This window comes from Osmia lignaria, chromosome 7 (genome assembly GCF_051020975.1).
Source record: "Osmia lignaria lignaria isolate PbOS001 chromosome 7, iyOsmLign1, whole genome shotgun sequence".
Lineage (NCBI taxonomy): Eukaryota > Metazoa > Arthropoda > Insecta > Hymenoptera > Megachilidae > Osmia > Osmia lignaria.
The window spans coordinates 5,904,837-5,927,451 of record NC_135038.1 but is presented as its reverse complement, the minus strand read 5'-3'; the positions used below and the strand labels follow the sequence as shown (position 1 = coordinate 5,927,451).

The following is a 22,615-nucleotide window of genomic DNA, read 5'->3' as shown; positions in this document are numbered from 1 at the left end:
CAAATGAAGTCGTTTCAATATAAATATATATTTTTTTAGTGTGTTACAGATAAAAGTACTTGAAACCAGAAATTTACATAACTACGTATATTTTTCGTGTATTCATTCACGTAGCCAGCGATAAGGTCATTGCTAAATATATCATCTTTTTTTAGTCGATCCGACCAATCAGTTATTGAAATTAAACTCAACATAGTTCGGTGCTAATTTGTATTGGTCCAATTTTTTTTTTAATTGATTCGACGTTTCATTGTAACTTGGTCTTACTGTAATACGTGTTAAAAACATATGTATGTAGGTATCAGCAATCACAAAACTTTAAATAAATTTAGGAGAAAGAATTTTAAGAATGAAAAGGTAGTGTCAAAATTGCTACATGTTTGCTGTTCACTCAAAACACCTCAACGAATGGTGTAAAAGGTACAATACATATACTACTAGTAAATGATGTCTGATCCTTGTCACCCTTCTGTGGTTGGTCTTTGTATTTTATTAAACTCTACAAATTTGAACGAATTACTTAAAACTTTTATGCTTAAAGCAGTTTACGAGTAAAATCGTGATATACTTTGGTTTTCAACGATTAGTAAATTCTTTGTAGGTACACTCTGTTGATCGGTTGTTGTCGATACGGTGTGTACCTATAGATTGAACGCGTGGAAAATCGGTTACAATACCGTTTTTCTCATCAGTTTCTTTTTCGAATATCAGTATAAAATATTTTCGACGTAAGATCGAAGTGTGCTCCGCGCGATTACGATATTGCATTTCAAAAACGGGAATAAACCACAGCAGTAGATGCTACGCTATTAGTTATTCACCTTATAAATTTGTATCTTTTATACGTAAATAATTTGATCGTTGCTGCCTTTATAGTAAATTTGTGATTTATAAATACAATTTACTTCTTTTTTCGTTATTTTATATTTTTTTATCATTTCATCATCGAACCTCTTTATACGTGAAAGATGTGGTTACAAATGATCTAACCTTAACAATATGTGAAAGTTTAGGATTTTGATGTTGAACTATATTTAGCTGTACAACGTTTGTGATTTTATATTTTTTTATTACTAATCGAAACTTATATCAGTACTTGATCGGTATACTATTAATGCAAAGTGTAGGTTATGCAGATTGTCTGCAGAGTAATGTAATGAATAGCTGTGGGAACTCTAATATTAGCACGAAGCTACGTGGATCTAAGTGCTCGGAAATACAGGAAGAATCTGTTAGCAATAATCGTGCTGGAGGGTTAGAGAAAGGAGATATAAATGTTTTAAGTGGTTATAATGCAAATGATTTTAATACTCCAAGAGGCACACTGGTCATTTGTCAAAGAAATACACATACGTATTCGTCTGAGCATAATTTCTCCAGATTCAAGCCAAGGTAAGTTTGATGAATCTTCAGCTATCATTCGTAGATGTTTAATTCTTTGAACTTTTTCAGAATCGGTGCTGTTCCACGCAATGAGTTCCGAATGGCTCGTGGAGGCAGCTCTGGAGATCGTGCCAGGGGCACATTACGGGGTAGAGCTTTTAAAAAAACACCTACCGATCGCGACGCGAATTCCGAAACCAGCTACTATCCTACGACTAGACCAAAATTTCAAGAATCGTTGAAAAACCAAGAAAATGCACAGGGAAAATATTATGATGACAAGAGAATATACGGTTTGTTCATTTTGCACCCCTTCAAATACTCGAAATGTAATATCTGTATTGAGGCCAAATTTTAAAAGATAATTTTATTGCATTGCAGAAGATTCTAGAATTTCTAAACTGATGAGGAAATTATGTCGGGAAGATGATTACGATCATTTTATGGTGCTATGTAAACAAGCGCAAGAAGGTATAATAGCGTCTGAAAATCAAAGGTACATACGACGAAATTTGGATGTTATTTGTGATAGTCTATTAGATTTATTACATACTGGTCCTGGACCGGAAGCAAAACAACAAGTTGCAAAATGTTTAGGCCGCGTCGGCTATGCTGCTGAGCAAGATTTTAAACGGTAAATGAAGAAATTTGATTATACCGTCTACATTTATTCGATTTCTGGAATCCCCTTTACTTAAAATGAACTTTCGTTAAATTTATAGCTACATGGATTGGGTTTTCAATAAATGTTCGATGGAAAGGAAGGACGATATAAAGTCCCTTTTGATCAGGTCCTTTATCGAAGCTTTTAAATTGGATGCAGGATCTCCGAGACTAAAAGAATTCTCAGTGGTATTTAACTTTTTCTTTATAATTATCAAATGGTTTATGGTAGATACAGCGAATGATGTTACTGGTTGTTACAGCTAATGATGTCACAGCTGCAATCAACGCTAGAGAATGTGGATCGTTCTGATTTACTGGTAGCAACGGTGGATGCTATATTGCTGATAATGGAATCTTATCCTGAAACGTTTTCAAATCATTTTCGCGATACGGTTGACATATTAGTGGGTTGGCATATCGACTCGACACAGCAAAAAGCGATTGCGACTTACGCAAGTCGTAGCTTGCAAAGATTACGAAGCTTTTGGATAGCCGACTTACAATTTACTTTAACGCTATTGGGACAGTTTTTAGAGGACATGGAAAGTTATGACGAAGAATTGTCTTTACCAGACTCTGGCAGAAGTTCGCCCGGAGATGAAACATCTCCAACGCCCAAAGAATGTATCCGTCGCATTACCTCTTTGATTTCAGTGTTCAATACAGTCACGAAAAGTATATCCGAGCATTTGAATCCCAATCTGACTCCAAACGTACAGTGGTCGTTTTTATCCGATTGTTTGTCAAAGATGTTGAAAACAGTCGTGAAAGCAATTGAATTAGACGATGACAATGAAATTTTGCTTGCAAATTTAACCCTTTCATCCGAGGGTGCCGACGAGTTGTTGAAGCGCATCCAAAATGTAAGCGTTATTCCGGCAAGAAATTCAAATAAATCGGAGTTAAACGAAAAGGACATCGTCAGTATGTTCAAGTCACTGAACCTTAATAAAAATGATTTAAAAAACTTGAAACATAACATCGAGAAAGAGACTTTATTGAAAGAAAGAGAATCATTGTTAAGCGTCGTACGATGGATGGAATTGAAAACAAAGAGAAACTTGGACTTGACCGAAGAAAAGGAAGAATTAATAGTAGTCGCGAATGAGTGCGCATTTTTATTACTGGGATATCTCCAGAGTCGTATAACGAAAAATCACGAATTACTTTACAAGTTTATCGATCTTCAGTTGAAAAGAGTAAACATCTTCTGGGACGACACGATCATTTCTATGTTGAATACCATTTCAAAAATAATAAAAGAGGTCTCTGCAAATCTACCACTGGAACTGGTACACAAATTGCTTGGAAAAGATTCTGTATTACTCAAATTAAGATTTCGTGATTCGATTTCCATTCAGAACGCCAGCCTAGGCGTATATCACAGTCTGCTTAGCTTGAAAAATATCCCACTGCTACAGGAATCGTATCGTTACATATTGTCCGATTTAGAAATTGCTTATAAACTTATTTTATCGGACATCGAAAGTTTAGTTGTGGATAATCCGTTACTCAACGATGTAAAATATAAAAAAAATGACGCGGAAATCGTGGTTATTTTCTTGTTGAGAGCTCTTTCTGATATAGGTAAATATCACAAAGTGTTGCAGTATAAAACTCGATTAAAGTAAAACCGTTTAATCGAAAGTAAGCTAATTTGTTATATGATATTTTTAGCGAACGCAAGTAATTCAATCATCGGTATGTGGGCACTAAAACCAAGCATCCTGGAGTTGTTGGCAGTCAAGTTGAAGCTTTACGACAGTAGTTTATCAGCCTCCAGCCCGCTATTACAATATAGTATTTTGTATTTGTTGTATGCTCATTGTTCCAGGTAAAATTTAAGAAGAAAAACATTATTCAGAAATTGACCTCGATGTTGCAATTCGACTACAATATCTTTTCTTTTTCAGATACAACCACTTCGTACCAAGTTCAAGCTTAATAACTGGGACTACTGCTTGTCGCCCGATAGATATGTTCCCCGCAGCGTTGGACGTACCAACGACATCGCCTACCAGTGGTCATCTTTCTATAATTCTGAATCTGATAGCTAAAAGTTACAACGAACATACACCTGAGCAGACATTGTTGCTCTTGTCAACGTGGATGCAAGAAATTTGTATACAATCGGAAAATTATATCGGTATCTTAAGTAAAACGAAAGAATATGAGAACGTTCTCGCTAGTCTGGTTAGTTGTGGCGCTACCATCGATCGAGACATCTCCATTGCCGTTTGTAATCTCTTTGAAATATTGATGAGCGCAAAGAACGTTACGTGGAAGGAAGAGATTTACGGATACATCGTGGATCTGGTGATGTTGCATTTAACTTCACGAGACGAAGTTGTAAGGGAAAAGTACGGTTCTTTATTGACACGCGTACCCCTGAACATAGTAATACCGAAACTCAATAAAGAATGTGTACTGTCGGAAACAAAGGTAAGGTCGTACGATAATCTTCTGTTATTCGATAATTCAGGAAAACTAGTTAATTTTTTAATAGCATATAATTCAAAGTACGTTTCTAGTTAAACTTTATTTTCTTGTAGAAATATATGGGTATCAAAAGTTACTCGACCGAATCCTTAATTCTCGCTCAGAGATTGCATATGCGAGGAAACAATAATGGAGAGATGCAAGCTCAACATTTTAAGACGTACATGGCTTTTTTATTGCAAGAACAGTATCTAGATGCTTCGGAATTATCAGAAATATTTACATTATGTTGTCCAATTTTGTAAGTAGAAATCATAAAAGTATTAGCGGATCAAACGTTCGTGTCAAGTTAGCTAAAGAATGACAGAAACGAGAGCAACAGGTATGACGTATACATTTGTCTTCGTAGGTCTGAAAACGAGACTACAAGGAAGATGTATCGATTGGCATTGGTAAATCAATCCTTCTTATATTTTTGGGCCGGTTTCGAAGCAGCTCAACACTGTGTGACCAACAAACTTCGCACATCTTTGGGAAAGCCGCAGGAAACGTTCACGTCGATCGAAAGTGCCCTGAAAACATTGGCCCGCGAGATATCGTACAGCTTGGAGGTAACCAGGAAAGAAAAGCGAAGTTTGGATCATCTATTGAGCGAACATACACGCGTCCGATTATTCATCGAGTTTCTTGAACATCTCGAAAGGGTGATACACAACGCGGCCGAAGGCTGTGCGATTGCTCTGTTACCATTGTCGAAACCAGTTAGAACCTTTTTTCACACGAACAAGTCAACTTGCAAGGAATGGTTAAATCGCATTCGATTAGCATTGTGCGTAGTGTCGTTGCATTCCGGCCTGGCTAGCAGCGCTTTGAGAAATAGTCAAAGGTTGCTGGAAGATCTAAGCAACAGCGATAACACGCAGGGTATCGAGTTCGAAAGGGCCACGCTTTGCACGGCACAAGCGATGGTGATGCTAGGTGAAGCGGAAGCGTTACAAGGACTTTACGTTTACACCAAAGAGAAAGACAGAAAATTTCCTTGGCTGAAAGCTGCGATGGAAGAAGCTGCGAATCATTACGAATCCGCTGCTGAAGCGTACAAATTAACTATCGAGGAGCACGTACGTGTCTCGAATAATCGTTCGAGAAGAGATTCGGAGCACGAAGAAGAGGGTGAGGAAGAAGGCGAGGGTGGAAGTAGCAGTGTTGACGGTACTAACGTCAGCGAGGAACTTTCTTCCGATGGTAAAGGCAAACACACGAAGCCAGAGGGAGACAATCAAGTTCTTAGCTTTTGTATGCAACGATTGTCTCATTGTTACGAAGCGATCTCCGATTGGACTCAGTTGGAAGCTTGGAAACAACAGCAAGCGGAAATACTTTCTCGAGATAAAAATGCCTCGCTTAAAAGGCACCTGCCAGCTGAGAGTAGTACCTATCGGCAAGCGAAATGTTTAAAAAGCTTCGAGAACGGTGAGGCTATACCTCTAGAGGATCTAACAAATTGGAATTTATTGGAAGGCGAAACTGGGAAACCAGGTAATTGGAGTTGCGCGAAAACTCTGGTCGAATGTAGTAACACGTTGAAAAATATCGCTCTCAGGATTTATCTGAACGATTACAAAGATCATTTCGAGGAAGAGATCGAACGATGCCGGAAGGTGTCGGCTAAAATAATGGAAGAAGGTCTTAGAAACGTGCCCTCGGAGTATTTAAACGAATCGATATTAGTACGTTTTTCAGCTGACGGTTTGAAGAGCTTGTTATCAGACCGGGAAGAGAACGTGTTCGAATTGTATAAAAGCGAGAAGGTCGACCATATGGATTCGAGCGTTTTAACGCGAACTCTTTGGTGGTCGGAATATTTCGGCAGGGTAAGAAAGAAGGACTCGAAACCGTCGTTGAACAGCAACGACGTAGCCGATCTACGACTGCACATTGTTCGCACTGCTAGGAAGGAAGGTAACTTCGAGCTAGCGAAACGCGAACTCCTGAATTACTTGAAATCCGAACGTGAGCTTTGCTGGTTCGAGGAGAACAAGGGTAGCGAACGAAATTATCGCGTTAATCTTGACTTCGATCAGGTAACCGGGGACATTTTGAAAGACGTGATGCACGTGAAGTGGTCGAAGAACAATATCCGAGCATTCCGAGAATATTCGAAACTATTATACGACATGGAATGCACCGACAAAGCTATGAAACTTTGCAGCGCGACTGCGCTTGGAATATCACGATCGATCGTCGAAGGAGAACAATCGTCCGAGTTACGAGAATACGGTACGATTCTTCTCCTTACTCTCGGTAAATGGATCCAGCAAGAAGCAGGTAGTATCGAGAATGGTCAGTTGGAACAATTGCTCGATTTCGAAGCCGCCCACAACGACGGATTGATGAACAAGTTATTCGGACCGACTACAAGTGCTATACCCGTCTCGGATATGATAATCGGTAGATTGACACAGTTGGGTGTAAATCAATGTCCTGATCTACCATTTGCTTGGTACAGCTTCGCCAGTTGGTGTTACAAATGGGGAAGGAAGATCGTGGATAATTCTAATTCTGGTCAGCTGACCGATGCTGACAAAAAGACTATACGGGACTTGCTACCGTTCGATACCGACGAGACCGACTTAAACGCTGTCTTTTCAATTCTATCGCAAAGCAAAACGATTCCAGAAGACGAGAGCGACATCACAGACACGTCCAACGACGTGAATACCTCCGATATGATAGAGAATCAGCTACGAAGCGTTCCTGTACTAGCTGGCGCGAGTGCTGATCGTCTAGGAATGCTCATAGACATCTGGAGGCAAGCGCAGAAAAGGATCTACTCGTATTACGAGCTTTCTGCAAACGCATACTTTAAATATCTACAGTTGGCCTCGATCAAAGACGCCAACGACTGCGTTACTATTACGGCTACCCTTAGATTGTTAAGATTGGTTGTGAAACATGCTCTTGAGTTACAGAATGTACTGGAGTCCGGACTTTCGTCGACTCCCACAGCACCCTGGAAAGAGATAATACCACAATTATTCTCGCGACTCAGCCATCCTGAGTCTTACGTGAGAACACGAGTTTCAGAGTTGTTGTGCAGAGTTGCAGAGAACTCTCCGCACTTGATCACTTTCCCGGCGGTGGTCGGAGCCGTTTCCGGTCAGAAGAAGAATTGCGACAAGGTTCTGTACGAGAAAGCCGAGACCGATTCTTCTCAAAATGATCTGGATTTCATGGAAGAGGAGGAGGACATCGGTGCTACCGATAGTTCCGCTGCTCACGGTTACCAAGACGAGCAAGAAAAGTTTATGGATTGTTGTTTCACTCAATTAGTAGATTGTTTGTCGAACCGAATCCAAGATTCCATCGAACAGGTAAAGATACTAGTTAAGGAGTTGCGTCGAATCACTTTATTATGGGACGAGCTGTGGCTGGCTACTTTGTGCCAGCATCATACAGAAATCTCTAAACGATTCGAACAATTGGAGATGGAAGTGCAGAAGGTACAAGACAACGTCTGGTTGAGCGCTGAAGATAAAGATAAGTTGATCGCTGAGAAGCATAGAATCATATTGAAACCCATAGTATTTATATTAGAAAATCTATCGGCTATGACTTCCGTGCCAGCTGAAACGCCGCACGAGAAAAACTTTCAGGAGAAATTTGGCCCTTCGATAGAGGAAGCTATAAACAAATTAAACAATCCAAAGAATCCTGCTAAACCTCAGATCGCCAGTATGTGTTTGAAGCAGTTGGAAAGCAAACTTGCTCAACGCGTGCATAGACGCGCTACTTATACTCTCTCTATGAACGACATCAGCCCGGTGTTGGCCAATTTGAGAAGCACGTGCATCGCTATGCCAGGTGTTGCTGCCAATGATAATAAAATCATCACCATCGAGTCGGTCGACAACAATGTTCAAATACTACCGACAAAGACCAAGCCAAAGAAATTAATTTTCCATGGCTCTGACGGACACGTTTACACGTATCTATTCAAAGGACTGGAGGATCTTCATTTGGACGAAAGAATCATGCAATTCCTGAGCATATGTAACACGATGATGTCAAAGAAAGTCGATTCTAAAAAGGTGTACAGGGCACGTCATTATTCTGTTATACCATTAGGACCACGATCAGGTTTGATACAATGGGTCGACGGTGTCACGCCTTTGTTCGTACTTTATAAAAGATGGCAGCAAAGGGAGAGCGCTGTGCAAAATAAGACTGGTAGTTCAGCGATATTGCGACCCTCTGAACTGTTTTACAACAAATTAACACCTTTGTTGAAAGAGCGAGGGATCAGTTTGGAGAATAGAAAAGAATGGCCGATTCAGATTTTGAAACAAGTGTTGGCCGAGTTAATGGCTGAAACACCAAAGGATTTGTTGGCAAAGTTAGTTGTTTTTTCGAAACGATTCTCTTTCCTTTTACCTTGACTTCCTTCTTTTTTCATTTTCATTCCCTGGTTCTTTGTTTCTTATACAACTGGATGATGATACTAATATTTTCTGTTCTTATTACAGGGAGATTTGGTGCAACAGTATAAACGCTGGCAGTTGGTGGCAAGCAACCAAAAATTATTCATACTCCGTCGCTGTAATGTCGATCATTGGATACATCATTGGATTGGGGGATAGACACTTGGATAACGTGTTGGTTGATTTGAACACAGGGGAGGTTGTGCACATCGATTACAACGTTTGCTTTGAGAAAGGCAAAACTTTACGAGTTCCAGAGAAGGTGCCATTCAGAATGACTCCAAATATAAGAACAGCGTTAGGAGTAACTGGTGTAGAGGTAAGTGAGCTCTCTTACCACCATCAGTCTACAAGATTTACATAATTTATTCTGCTTACTTTTTCAGGGTATATTCCGTTTAGCGTGCGAGAATACGCTTCGAGTGATGCGCAGAGGACGAGAAACTCTGTTGACTTTATTGGAAGCGTTTATTTATGATCCACTGGTCGATTGGAGAGCTGGCGCAGACAACAGCATCGCGAGTTACGGAGCGTGTCAAGCTAGAGCAAGGTGCACTGGTATTGGGAGAAAACAGTTGGAACAGGAACTGACCCGAGCAATGTTTGCCGTTCGAACAGCGGAAATGCGTGCCGAATGGTTGGCAAATAGGTTGGTGAATAATACTCAATTATTACTCCTCTCATTGTCAGTTTAATTTTATTTTCAACTATTAACTACATCGATTGATTTATTCCCTCATAGGGATGAATTGATTAAGATCTTTCCATTGTTGTGTCACCATTTAAATTGTTGGATCGAAGCAACCGATGCCACGCGTCAGTGTCAGGATTTATTGCAAGACAGACACCAACAGCTTGCCTTGGTCAAGGAGGCACAGGCAATGGGACGTAATCATCCTTTGTACTCTGTTATCAAACGTTACAATTCGTTCAAACGAGCACGCGATGCTCACGAGAAAGCGAAAGCTGGATTGAAAGAAAAGATAGAAGATTGTGAGAAGCAGATCAACATGCATAATGTAAGTTAGATTATATTTCTGTTATCTTAATTGTTAATAATCTGTCGTATTGTAATATCAGATGGCACTTTCGGCGGTACGGGGCCCTCAGTTGGGACAATGGCTGGCAGAATTGGGAACGTCTACGAATCAGGAGGACCACGTTGTATTTGATCTCGTGAAAGAATTTTTACAGAACGCTGGTCAAAGTCAGATGATTCTTCAATGCGAACAATCGGAAAACGAACTAACTCAATTGGCCACACAGCAATCTATTTTAATACGAAGTTGTTTGGATCTTTTGAGTCAGTACTCGGCAATTTGTAGCCTTTATCCGTTGAGTAACATGTCGCAACATCGTACAGTGCGTTATCACGGTTGGGCTAATCAGCTGTTGAGTTCTGGAAGCGTCGAGGCGTGCTGCGACGTCATGGCACAGTTTGAAAATACTTTCGATCCGATAAAGAGTTCGAACAATCAGCAAGTACAACAGATAATAACGTTTTCGTATCAGATGCAAGCGATTCTGAACGAAGCAAACGAAAGATTGAAAAAGGCCTACGAGCGAATGGTCTCGGAGGGTTTACCAGATTCGATTGGTAGAATAGAGAAGGCGTACTCAGAATCAAGATTGCAGATTCAGAACTTCTTAAGAAGGGAAAAGGGAGCGGAAAGAGCACTGGAGTGCGTTAACATAACTGCTTTATGCGCTCTGAATAAAAGGTACCTGATGATGGAAGGTGCTGCTAAGTGCGCTGGGGATTGTTTAGTCGATCTCACGTCCAGAGAAGGAGATTGGTTCTTAGACGAAATGCGTTTAATGTCCTCGTTAATTGCTGAATTGGTCAGCTTGATCCCGGATTGTCATAAAACTAACAACGATCCCAAGATATCTCTTATATTAAAATGTTTAAGAGGATCCGACTGTATATACAAAGGATTGCAAGAGTTGAATTACAATTTCCACACGATCATTCTACCCGAAGCAATGAAGACTATCATAACAGAGGAGCCGACAGTGATCAGAATGATCGGCGAACTGACCGAGATAATCGTATCGCCTGGAATACCCCTGGGGGACATCTTAGGGCAACTGGAAATGCATTTAAGATTCACCGTCATGGAGATGGAAAGTCCTCACGCGGTAATTCAGAGCATAGTAAATACCATGAGATTGCGATTCGAGGCTTTATTGTCTCGGCCTGCCGAGATTCAGGAACCAAATCAAGACGAGACTTTAACACCTGGCCAGATGCTTCTGATGGGTTTCAATGGGTTATTCGAGAAACTTCAGATGGAAGGTAACGCGTTGATCGCTACTTTAAGCACCCTCGATATTCCACCTTCCTGGCGTAAGATCGATCAAATTCGAGAAGCGAAAGAAATGTCCGCGCCGATATTCAATAAAACAGCTTGTCAGGTTCTGGAAGACATGTTCCTTGTCAAAAGATTGCATACTATACAAGAGTTTTTCATGATGTGCAGAGACATAGCGACCGCTTTCAAAGGCGGTTTAGCGAACGTTTACGACGACGAACGACTGAATAAACCGATAAGAATATTTACAGCCGATTATGTGTCCAGACAGTTGCTCGGTGTTACCTCTCAAACGTTGGCCATCGGTCTTTGCTTCTTACTGCAAAGAATGGGGCTAAGCGTTACCACCGAGATCGAACAGAGGGATATCGGGGCCGAGAGTAAAGTATCTATAGAGGAATTGTGCAGGAAAGTGGTTGATCTTTGCATGAAGAGAGGCCTTTTCTCGGGATCCGTTTTGGCACAAGCGAGTGCTCTTAGTAGTACTCTTGAAAGCGCTTGGCGAAGAAAGCAGAGCGCCAGATTCGCGCAACAATGCGTCGAGGTAACAAGAGCTAGTATGCAAAGACTTCAGTTGCAGCTAACTGCTCACCATTGGTTGCACGAGGACAGTTTACTAATCAGGTCGAACGTTAATTTAATGAATCCTTTGAGTAAGTACTTCTTGTCCTAATTCATTCTTTAAGACACTCTAAACATTCTTCTCTGATTTACGTCTTTTTTACTATTTCAGATCGCTCTGCGTTTATGCTGGAATTACGAAAAACCGCCGCAGCGTTGACTGGTTTACAATCTCGAGTATGCGAAGCGCGTGAACAGCAACAGAATCTTGTTTCTAGCGCGGTGCAGCGATTAAAATGGGCTGCCGGAGCTAATCCAGCACTCGGTGAGGTGATGTCCGCGTTCGATAACGCCGTGCTCGCCTCCTGCGAGAAATTAACCCGGCAACACAATCTCGCGACCAGCGTGATCAGTACTTGTAACTCGATACTGCACTACGAGGCTTTGCGAACCAGAACTTCCGAAAGCGTGACCCACGACACTAATTTCGTTAAGCTGGTCAAGCATTGGGAAGAAAGTTGTATTTTGACAATTAATCTGAACATTACTGTAACCGCGATCGAGGAGAGTCTGGTAGAATTGTTACAGATGGAAAGCAACGTTGACATGAATTGGTTAAAGCAAGCAGAACGATTCATTTCCGAGGCGATACTAGAAGTACAGAAGAAGCTACAAGAGAAACAGGAAGGTTTGCTTGCAGCGCAGGAACATTTAAGGGAACGTGTGTTGAATCTGCAAAGGGTGTTGACCGAACATCATAGGCTGATGTCAGACGTTCGAATTTTATTGCGTTCTATGGTGAAGCAAGAGAACATTGAAGGTTTGCAAGAATTTCTCTCTTCCTATAGATCTTTCACCGAAAGCATATCGGCGATCGTAAAGGAACTCGAATCCGATATCCTCGACGTGAACCGAGGTAGAATAATTAAACAAGACTTGGAGAACATGGCAACTACGGTGCCGAATCTGTACAATGAACTATTAGAGTTTGCTAATGAGAGGAAAATGAATTCAGTGAAGATGCTTGAGAAACAAAAAGAGACTGAGAAAGAGAAAGAAAGAGAAGGAGAAAGGGAGAATGAAATAGAGGCTTCGAACATCGGTTTGATGAAGAAGAAAGGGAAATTAATAAGGCAAGAGGGTGTGTGTTACAGCCCTAGAAAGGGAGTTCCATTGGCTCGAGATCCAACCACAGGGAAAGGTAAATTTAATTTTTTTATAGACTGATTTTATATTTTACTTTTTTATTATTTTATCTTTAATGTTTCCCTTTGTAGCTGTCCAAGAGCGAAACGCTTACGCCCTTAACGTATGGCATCGCGTACGAATGAAATTAGAAGGATGCGATCCACATCCGAATCGTAAATACACGACAGCTGAACAGGTGGAATACGTTATACGTGAAGCTCAGAGTACCGACAATTTAGCCCTTTTGTACGAGGGTTGGACGCCATGGGTCTGAACGAAAGCAGATCGACGCAGTCGCGTCGATGGTTCAATGCTCGTTACACACGGTACTCGAGTCCGTACCGTTCTTCGCTCTACGCTCGACGGAGCCAGCTCTCTGTCCAACCAGGTGTGAAGTACATCTTCGTATCACCTGGAAGAGAAAGTCTGTGTCCGCAAAGATGCCGCGTGAAGTTCGGCAGCGCGCACTTGCATTCAGGGAAATCCTTACGCGATCCGTGATCCGCGATCGAACTTCGATTTTGGCACCGATTCTATGATTATCTCAAAAATCTCTCGTTAAATGTTACGTACCGTACATACTATCTAATGATATTTCTTTTATTTAATTATTCTTCAGCTACGAAATCTTAATCGAAACAACTTGTACCTGAAATTATTGATCAGATTGTCGATGGAAAAAAATATAATATAGAAATAACTTTGGGAGGAAGAATACATCGATGCTGGTATGTTTAAACGATTACGATAGATTTGAGAAAAGCATAGAATCTGCCATATCTTTGGGATAACGAGGCAACGACTGGAAGTTTAGGCAGCGATGCGGAGAAGCTCGACGATCAATGCGTCGATGGTGGCACTCGAAACTTTAACGAGAACATCGGTGGTGACACGTTAACTGCCACGGACATTCATTCATTCATTCGAAGAAACGGCCCTTCTCTTGACAATTTATATATCATTTCTCTAATATTTTAGCCAATGTATCGGTCGGTCGGTCGAATTTTATTGCCGTTCGCTTTACGTTTATAGATTTCTTTGCAATGATTCAAAGCGGGACCAAGAATGACGACGTTATTACCAAATTACTACAACGTAACCAAGGTTCGTTATGATATATTTTATGTATTCGTATTCACGATTTGATGATTTCTAAATCATTGCGATCAACATTTTTGTATTCCTTCTTTTTCATTGCCATTTCTTAAATGATAGGACGATGCTTTTTCAATCAATCGACAATTTAAACACTGCTTTACAACAAATACTGATTTTTATATTTACAGGAGTAAATTCGTCAAAATTATTTTTCATTTTATATTTAACAATGATTTTATCGGAAAAAAAATACTTTAACAACGGTTGTAATAATCGATCACCGATCTACAATAGCCCAAAATAGTGAGAACATCGAAAAAAAATGATAGCGCTGCAAATACCCTACAGAAATTTGTTCCTTTTTGTATTTAAAAAAAAAAAAAAAAAATGTACGATGATCAAAACGAATACTTGATCATCGATTTTCTCTTTTTATTTGTGAGGGAAAAGGGGAGGGAGAGAAGGTCGCAGTTTATAATTAATAAAGTTTATGGTATATATAAAACTATGAAGAAAGATGTATTCCCTTCGGTTTAATTACACTTCTGAGAAGCATTCTTGTCTGCGATTCATTTACCGTACACCTCTTTTCAATGCAATGCTAATTCTTTCCTTTTTAATCAGAATTCTTCGAACATTTTTCTACTACTTCATTGAGAAACATTTTTTTTTTAATTGTATATCATAAAAAGTTTGTATTTAAAGTCCTTCCCCTCTTTCTCGCATTTCAATCGCTACTCTGAAAGGATCATACTCATAACAGGTACATAAAATAAAACTCTCAGTAAACGAACAAATGTAATTTTTTAATAAATCACATTGTACAATTCTATATTACAATATCGAAAACTTTATATTACACTTTGTATCACGTTGCTTATCTTATTCTACTAGTATACAGTATACGTGTATACACGTGTCCAAGCACAAAGATTGATTCCAAAAACCGTTCATCTAAGAACCGTCCACCCTGTTATGATAGTGCTGAATTGCAATGCAAAACTTTGCATTACATACTTTGCAATTTTACAGAAAATTATGTGTTAAAACGTAAACTTATCGAATACAATTATAAGCCCAAATTTCTCAAAAGTATTCCCCATGGAACACGCAAACAGCGAACAAAATTTCATTTCCTTTCACTGAATCTTAACCCTTAATCTTACATAATTTACATAATTTGCCATCAGTCTCTCCAATTTACGGTCTTTTACCTTGTTTAAATAAGTCTCGGCAATTTCATTGCGACAGAATGGTACACCTATCTTCATCGTACCTACAGCTTCTTAAACTGCTGATATCATTACGATCCTAACTTGCCTATTGTATTTGATCAATCAATAAATTTAATCCAGAAGAATTTCAAGTATCTCGTTTTAAAAGCTGATCGATCTGTGTTTTATACATCTCTTTGATATCTTCAAGGTCCAAACGTAGTTCTTGGTTCTCCTCCATCTTTTCTCCGTACATTTGTAACAATGCATCGTATCTTGTCTGTATATCGTGTAAACTTTCGTTCAAAACCGTAACATCCATAACTTTAGCATTCAATTCTTCGATCTTTAACGTTAACGTAGATAATTCCGTATTCAACGCATCTCTTTCTACGTTACGTCGTGATAATTCCCATTGAAGTTGTTGTATTTCACCTACAAATTCAAACGTTAAGTCGAATCAAAGGTAAACATATAGTTTGTTATTAACAAATACTTGAGACGTACCATCTTTCTGTTTCAACTGAGCTTGTAAGTTTTCAAATATAGAAGTATTACCGGCTCCTGTTCTGATATTATCGAAAGTCATCGTGTATGCTTCGCTACTGTCTTCCGTAATAGAGTTGCGCAACTAAGAAAATAAAATTTATATTTATAATCTTGCAATTTAAATTTTATCGTAAAAAAGAGTTAGTTGGTCGTAAATATTACCGGCCAAATACTATCTATAACATCCACAGGGTCTTCTTCCGTGCTACTATTAGGACCAAATGATTCGTTGTCTTCGATATTTTGTCGTTGCTCCAACATCGCATGATTTTTTCTCCTTTCTGCATCTGCAGCTGCTTTCTCTACGGCTAATTTATTTTCTAACGCGACAATTTCTCTGTTTAACTCGCTTATTTCAGACGAATGAGACTGTTCGAGTGTCTCTATCGTTTGCTGGTGCCTGAAAATAAGATTTTATCATTTTAATTTTGCTGTGAAAACAAACTACAAACTATACTAATCTTTCTTACCTCAGATTTTGTTCAGTTAACTTCTCCTTTTGAGTCATCAATTCGTCGTATTGTTCTTGCAGTTGTGTTTTTTCATTTTCTTTGACAGCGAGTTTTGATTCTAATTGCGATATTTTAGATTTTAAATTAACATTTTCTTCTTTAAGATAACGATCAGTTTCCATCAAATTCTCAATCTTTGTTTGTAATTCAATATTTTTGTCCGATAATGCTTTCTCTTGTTTCATAAAACTGTTGGTTTTATGTAATAAGTTTGCTTGAAGCTGTTCCAGTTGTCTTAACAATGGTTTCGTGGCCATCGATACAGATTCTGATAGTTCTTCGCTCCTAGCTTCGGCAGCTTCTAAGCGTTTTAATAACTCACTGTTTTCATGCTTAAGAAACTCTTCTTTTCTATACGTAGAATAAGATAAAAAATTAATAATGTTAGAGATTATTAAAAATTACTTGTACCGACTTACTTGACATGCATTTCCTCAGATTCTCGTAATTTAATCTTTAGTTCTTCTATCTGCGCAAGAAGTTGACACGTTTCCCCAGCACTATTTGCTACTTCCTTTAATTCCGTTTCCGTCGCTGTTAAAATTTTCTTCGTTTCATTTAACTCTCTGAAAAATGAAGTTGGATGGAAAATAAAAGGGATGCGAAGAAATGAAGAAAAGTAAATCGCTTTACTAACATTTTTGCAGCGTCCAAACTTGTCTTATATGCATCCATCTTATGCAAAGTACTGTCTAATTTTTCCTGCAGTGTTAATATCTCCTTTTCTTGTTTCTTCGTTTTTGCCGTCAAAGTATGAACAGCTTCTATTTGAGACCGTTCAACTTCTTCTTTAGCGTGCAATGATCTTTTTAAGCGTTCTAGTTCTGAGCTCTGTTCTTCTATTTGCTCTCTGCAATTGTTATGCTTAATTAGAGACTACTAATTTATTTGTTCATTTAGATATTTAGAATAAGAAGAAGGTTAAACAAAGAAGAAATCAATGCTACTTACGTACTTTTGACTTTTGATCAAAGCATCGTTTTCTTTGTCTTTAACTCGCAATTTTTTAATGATATTACTATGCTGAAGTTGTTGTTTGCTTAATTTCTCTCCTTCTTCTCGAAGTTCTTTAATAATTTCGTCTTTTTCGGCACTCAAAGTAAACATTTCTTGGGAGGACAAACGGGTAGCCGCTTCCACTTTTAACTGTTCCAAATTTTTCCTCAACGAGTCTCGTTCTCGTATCGCTTGCTGAAATTTTCTTTCTAAAGCGGATAATCGTTGCGTATATTCATCTGTGATTTGGTTTAAATTTTGACTTTGTTCCGCGTGCTTCTCAAAATTATCGAGTTGCCTGTAAAAAAAGTAAAGAACAATGTAGCAAACTATAATTTGTCAAGAAGTGAAAAACAGTTTATGCATATATTACACAAAATTTACTTCTTTAAATTATTATTTTGCTCTTGCAATTCGACGTTCATTCTGCTAACGTCGATGAGCTTCGATTCTCTCGCTTCTAATATCTCAGTCATTTCTTGTATACGTTTCAATAACTTTTCTATCTCAACATTTGCCTCATCGGATCCAACACTAATTTCGCTTAATTCCCTGGAATGTCCTCTGGTTTTTAAGGTCTTCGTCAGGAGATCACCGCCCTTTGTTAATTTTGCCAAGCTCTGACGAGACTGCGTCGAACTTGAATCCCCGTTTGGACTTTTCTCAACAAGAAAACATTTGTCATTAAGCTCGATGTACATAATACAAAATACACTCATGAATTATAAAATACACGTTATGTGCATACATACAAACGCTATTAAATTATAACCGTACCTATACCTGGATATAATTTCAATATCGCTGGACGTTGTGGTTTCTAATTCGTCCCCGCTAGTATGCCCGCTAGTTTGATCCGAACCAATTTTAACTAAATCAGAACGACTGCAAATAAACGATATGAAATTTATGTTATTTATATTATTACACAACCGATGATACCGTGTATCTTATTTATACCTTTCCGATGAAATCGGTGAATTTTCTCGAGGCATATCCACACTTTGTGCTTCTGTCTCAATAATTTCTCCCTTTTCGATCATCGCATCTGCTAACATTGTTTTAACATAGGAACTAGCGCTTAGGGGTACCTCTAAAATCTTTTCCTCTGATTTATGCATTAACTGCGGGTTCTCTTCTGAACTACTCTCTATCAAAGTTCCTTCGCAACTTGAATCCGTTGACATCAGGTGCTGATCAGTAAGCTCCAGTGTATCAGACTTAAACGGATGCGTTCCTTCATCGGTAGAATACCGATCAGGTTCTGCTGGTTCTATAGTAGCGTTTATCAATCGGTCGAAGCTGCTCAGATCACTTTCTGATTTTTTATTATTTCCATCAAAGTATTCTGGTTTACGAATAGGTTGCGTGGTAATTGCTTCGATCGGCAAATGTAAATTATGTTTCTCACTTAACGAGTCTAAGCTCAGATTCAAAGAGCCATCGATGCTTCCTCTTTTCAAAATCTGCTTACCATCTGAACATAAATCATGCATTTGTCCGTTCATAGGCATTTCTATTTTACTCTTGACTTGCTCTTTATGTTGAAACGATTCCAATATCGTCACGACGGTACTCTCTGAAGCCGAAGTATAGGAATCTTCTGCTAAACTGACTTCATCTGGCTCGTGTGTGTCTACGTTTTCTGATGAAGTTTCTGTTGCATGTCCAGTAGATACAATTTTGTTAGGGTAAGGTATCACTTCTGGATACGTTCTCATTGATGGTGCGCTGTCTATAGTGTCTGCGTCCAAATTATTATGCGGTGTTTTTACTTCTTCCATGGGAGATTCGTAGGGGGAAACATCGGAAGATGGTGGATTCGCCTGATTCTCCTTGTTTACACTCTGTGCAACGTTAATATCTTCCCAACAAGGAGTTACTGAATCGTCCCTTTCTAATTCGCATGGGGATCCAGAATTTCTCGGTTCTACCGGTGATATGTATGAACTGTTATCGCTTTTCCAGTCTCCTAAAATTTCTACCGAACTCGGAGATGTTACTAAACTGTCTGGTAATACTTCGACCGATTCAGAATTTACTTTAGTACCCGCAGTCGAAGGACTTGCTAAATTACTAAGGGAACTACCCTCTGACTCAGGAGTAGTGGTACAATCGGTATTGGAATGAGAACCAAGAATCTCAACGCTTTCAAGGCTTTTTTTATCGCTTCCGGGAGATAAAAAAGACAATTTGTTAGAAGCAGAACTTTCGGAATTTGAATTCTGCTCAGTAATTTCCTTCTTTTCACATTCTGACTTCTCATCTTGATTGTCCTTAAAAGCTGTGTCTTTTTCATCTAAGCAAGATTCAATTACATTAGCTGATCTTTCTGTAGTACTTGTTGAACACTCTTCAAGTTCTTCATTGTTGTTGGAAGGTGTGTCTGCTGTATTAATGGTACTAGCTGGAATTAGTTGCATTGAAGCACTAGAAGTGGATACACCTGCAATGTCTTGCCTAGGAAGATTGTGAATTTTGTCATCACTGATTTTCTCCTTGACATCTTTTATACCTTTAGCATTTTTGAATGGACTTGATTTTTTACTTTTATAGTCTTCTGAAAAGGATGAAGAGGATACAAGTTTCTGTGTCTTTGTTTTCTGACTTTCAGTTGGTGTAGTTTGCAAAGACTTTGAATGACCTTTTGCATTATATTCCCCTTCGCTAAATTTTGGTGATTCAAAAAATGATCCAGTAAAACTACCCCATATACTGTTCGCAGTTTCTTGTTTAGCATCTTTGTTTTTATCATGGTGAGGGACATCTTCCTCTTTCTTCAATCCCCAGGATGCAAAGAAGTCAGATGTATCTTCCTTTTGATTCTCTATAGGTTTCTGATCTTCATCTTTGATATCTAATGCTTTATCAATTGTTTTCTGAGCTTCCTTTAAAGCTGTCATAGCCAAATTGGCAAACCCTGTAGCATCAAACCAGCTCATTCTTTACTGAATGTAATACTGAAATGAGAATAAATATTAACCAAAGTTATTACCTTTAAATATCCAACAAAATTTTAGTTTTTATTAATATTTCCTCAAATGTTTGATACATGAATTAATGTCATGAAGATAACTTACGTTGTATGGCATCGTCGAAGCCCAATAAAAAATTGATTCCCCAAAGGAAGGGGTTACGTGACGTTTCCAGAGGTTAAGTCACCTGTGATGACGTTTATAAATTACAGATTTCTTTTAAACGATCTTCATGGAACTATGGATCCACAGAATGATTGCGAAAAACTATTGGAAAAAGAAATTGAATACAGTAAGTAAGACAAAATAAGACAAGCAACCAGTGGTTGTATTTTTGAGTAAGGAATTTACAACTACCACAATAAAGCGAACTAAAAATAGTACAACTATTTTGTAACTTTACTTTTCATCGATATCAGGTTCATCTCCAATTAAATAAAGTTATTAACTTCAAGAGAATAACAAAGTTTGTACAGGTAAAACATATTTAATTGTTGACAATGACAGCAGTGACTACAGATGTAAAAGACTGGACATGCCTTGGTTTTCGAGACACCTCCAGATGAGATTAGATCTGCATGCAGAGAGCACAGCCAGTATGATAATCGTGCATGTTTTATCAGCCTCTCATTTTACTATACCTTGCACTAACAACTGAAAAGACACAATTTGGACTCCCTTTGATTCTATTTTTTAACAAGTCAGACAAGATCAGCCCAAGACCGAAAAATTATTAGAATAATTATTTGACAAACTTATATTTTAAAAAGACCGCCTAGAACTAATTTTAAAGTTCGACCACTGCGCCATCTATACAAAAGCGGCGGAAACTACTCAATAAATTACCGACTTATCGACTGAACTTCCGACAGCCGGTAATCGACCCTACGGCAGTCGGTAAGTTAACGAATAGTTTTCGCCGCTTTTATATAGATGGCGCAATAGCCGATGGCTAGGGTTATTAGGGACCCGGAAGCACCGGTGATGCTCTTTGCATATCGACATTATACCCCCTGTGGCTCGGGGGCCTTAGAATACAGCCACGGTATCCCCTGCCTGTCGTAAGAGGCGACTAAAAGGGGTCCCAAATACACGCTCACACACACACATACACACACTCAAGCGAGAGATAGTAAAAGTATGGCGAAAAGACAGAATGTAAAAGTATGGCAAATGTATGGAAAAATGTAAAGTGCGAAAAAGAATGAGTTTTGCGCAATGCGCGCGTGGACGCTAATTTTCGGTGAGCACACGGGGGTACCAGAGACCCCGATGCAACGGTGGCGTTCTGCATACCGACAATTATATCAGGGGGTGTTAAGGACCCCGTTGTCTCTTTTCGCGCGCCGACCTATCATCATGGGGTGTCGGGGACCCCGATGACTCTTTCTGCGCACCGACAAAATATCATCTTGGGGTGTTAGGGACCCCGTTGATACTCCCCGGGGGCCAACATAAAATCATCCTGGGGTTTCAGGAACCCCTGTGACTCTCTGCGCAACGACGAAATATCATCAAGGGGTGTCAGGAACCACGTTGATTATCTCCACGCGCCGACCTATAATCATCGTGGGGCTTCAGGAACCACGGTGATTCTCTGCGCACCGATAAATTAACCTGCATGAAGCTAGCCAGAAGGAATAATAAAATATGATTATTTTTAATTTTTATTAGTCTATTTCGTTTGTAAATTGTTTGTGATTGATTGTGAATCTAGTTTTAAGGTTTGTGACAAATTAGTTGTTTTGTAATTAGCAATTTTATTTCAATCATGATGTGAGCCGAGACTTTTTACTAATTTTTTGTAATAAACAGATTTTGCAATAACTGATAACTGTAATTGATTGGAAATCGTTTGTGATTTACAAATAAATCATTTTCATTGTTTGTGAGTGAGTGAATTTCTTAATTATTTACGAGTTTGTTTTATATTAAATAATTGTAGCTACAGATCCGGTCGTACCCATCACTACCTCGAACAAGTGAGTTGCACGATTTGTTCGTTTTTAGGTCTTATATTTCGCTAGATCCGGTCGTACCCATCACTACCTCGAACAAGTGAGTTGCACGATTTGTTCGTTTTTAGGTCTTATATTTCGCTAGATCCGGTCATACCCATCACTATTCTGAACAAGTGAGTTTCACGATTTGTTCGTTTTTAGGTCTTATATTTCGCTAGATCCGGTCATACCCATCACTATTCCGAACAAGTGAGTTTCACGATTTGTTCGTTTTTAG

At 39.0% G+C, this 22,615-nt stretch overlaps 2 protein-coding genes across 7 annotated transcripts; one reads left to right on the top strand and one right to left on the bottom strand.

Annotated features, from left to right (window-relative positions):
* The first annotated feature begins 40 nt into the window (after positions 1–40).
* Positions 41–14,936, top strand: nonC (serine/threonine-protein kinase Smg1). Of its 4 annotated transcripts, none has more exons than XM_034324869.2 (16): positions 41–420; positions 1,128–1,392; positions 1,453–1,676; positions 1,765–2,017; positions 2,106–2,235; positions 2,310–3,636; positions 3,727–3,883; positions 3,963–4,491; positions 4,602–4,789; positions 4,898–8,884; positions 9,015–9,288; positions 9,356–9,618; positions 9,712–9,988; positions 10,050–11,937; positions 12,018–13,046; positions 13,123–14,936. In XM_034324869.2, the coding sequence occupies exons 2-16, from the start codon at positions 1,157–1,159 to the stop codon at positions 13,305–13,307; spliced, it is 10,947 nt and encodes a 3,648-aa protein (XP_034180760.2). In that variant the 5' UTR covers positions 41–420; positions 1,128–1,156; the 3' UTR covers positions 13,308–14,936. The 4 variants fall into 4 exon arrangements, with proteins under 4 accessions (XP_034180760.2, XP_034180761.2, XP_034180762.2 ...); XM_034324870.2 differs by having other exon boundaries at positions 1,123–1,392; XM_034324871.2 differs by having other exon boundaries at positions 41–474.
* Tmf (TATA element modulatory factor) lies at positions 14,917–20,915 on the bottom strand. 3 transcript variants are annotated; one of them, XM_034324885.2, is made up of 12 exons: positions 20,781–20,915; positions 20,483–20,644; positions 18,363–20,362; positions 18,180–18,287; positions 17,787–18,059; positions 17,362–17,700; positions 17,044–17,256; positions 16,826–16,972; positions 16,365–16,757; positions 16,057–16,294; positions 15,853–15,976; positions 14,917–15,780 (listed from the first exon to the last, which is right to left on the bottom strand). In XM_034324885.2, the coding sequence occupies exons 3-12, from the start codon at positions 20,342–20,344 to the stop codon at positions 15,494–15,496; spliced, it is 4,104 nt and encodes a 1,367-aa protein (XP_034180776.2). In that variant the 5' UTR covers positions 20,345–20,362; positions 20,483–20,644; positions 20,781–20,915; the 3' UTR covers positions 14,917–15,493. The 3 variants fall into 3 exon arrangements, with proteins under 3 accessions (XP_034180776.2, XP_034180777.2, XP_076545316.1); XM_034324886.2 differs by having other exon boundaries at positions 18,186–18,287; XM_076689201.1 differs by having other exon boundaries at positions 20,735–20,881.
* Between the last annotated feature and the right edge of the window lie 1,700 nt (positions 20,916–22,615).

Excerpts from the sequence above, each read along its gene's own strand:
- nonC (XM_034324870.2), top strand. The coding sequence starts at position 377 with ATGTTTGCTGTTCACTCAAAACACCTCAACGAATGGTGTAAAAG. Across the intron at positions 3,637-3,726 it reads GAGAGCTCTTTCTGATATAG|CGAACGCAAGTAATTCAATC; the intron begins GTAAATATCACA and ends TGATATTTTTAG. Across the intron at positions 4,492-4,601 it reads GTGTACTGTCGGAAACAAAG|AAATATATGGGTATCAAAAG; the intron begins GTAAGGTCGTAC and ends ATTTTCTTGTAG.
- Tmf (XM_034324885.2), bottom strand. The coding sequence starts at position 20,344 with ATGAGCTGGTTTGATGCTACAGGGTTTGCCAATTTGGCTATGACAGCT. Across the intron at positions 16,758-16,825 it reads TCTGAGGAAATGCATGTCAA|AAAAGAAGAGTTTCTTAAGC; the intron begins GTAAGTCGGTAC and ends TTCTACGTATAG. Across the intron at positions 15,977-16,056 it reads TTATAGATAGTATTTGGCCG|TTGCGCAACTCTATTACGGA; the intron begins GTAATATTTACG and ends TTATTTTCTTAG.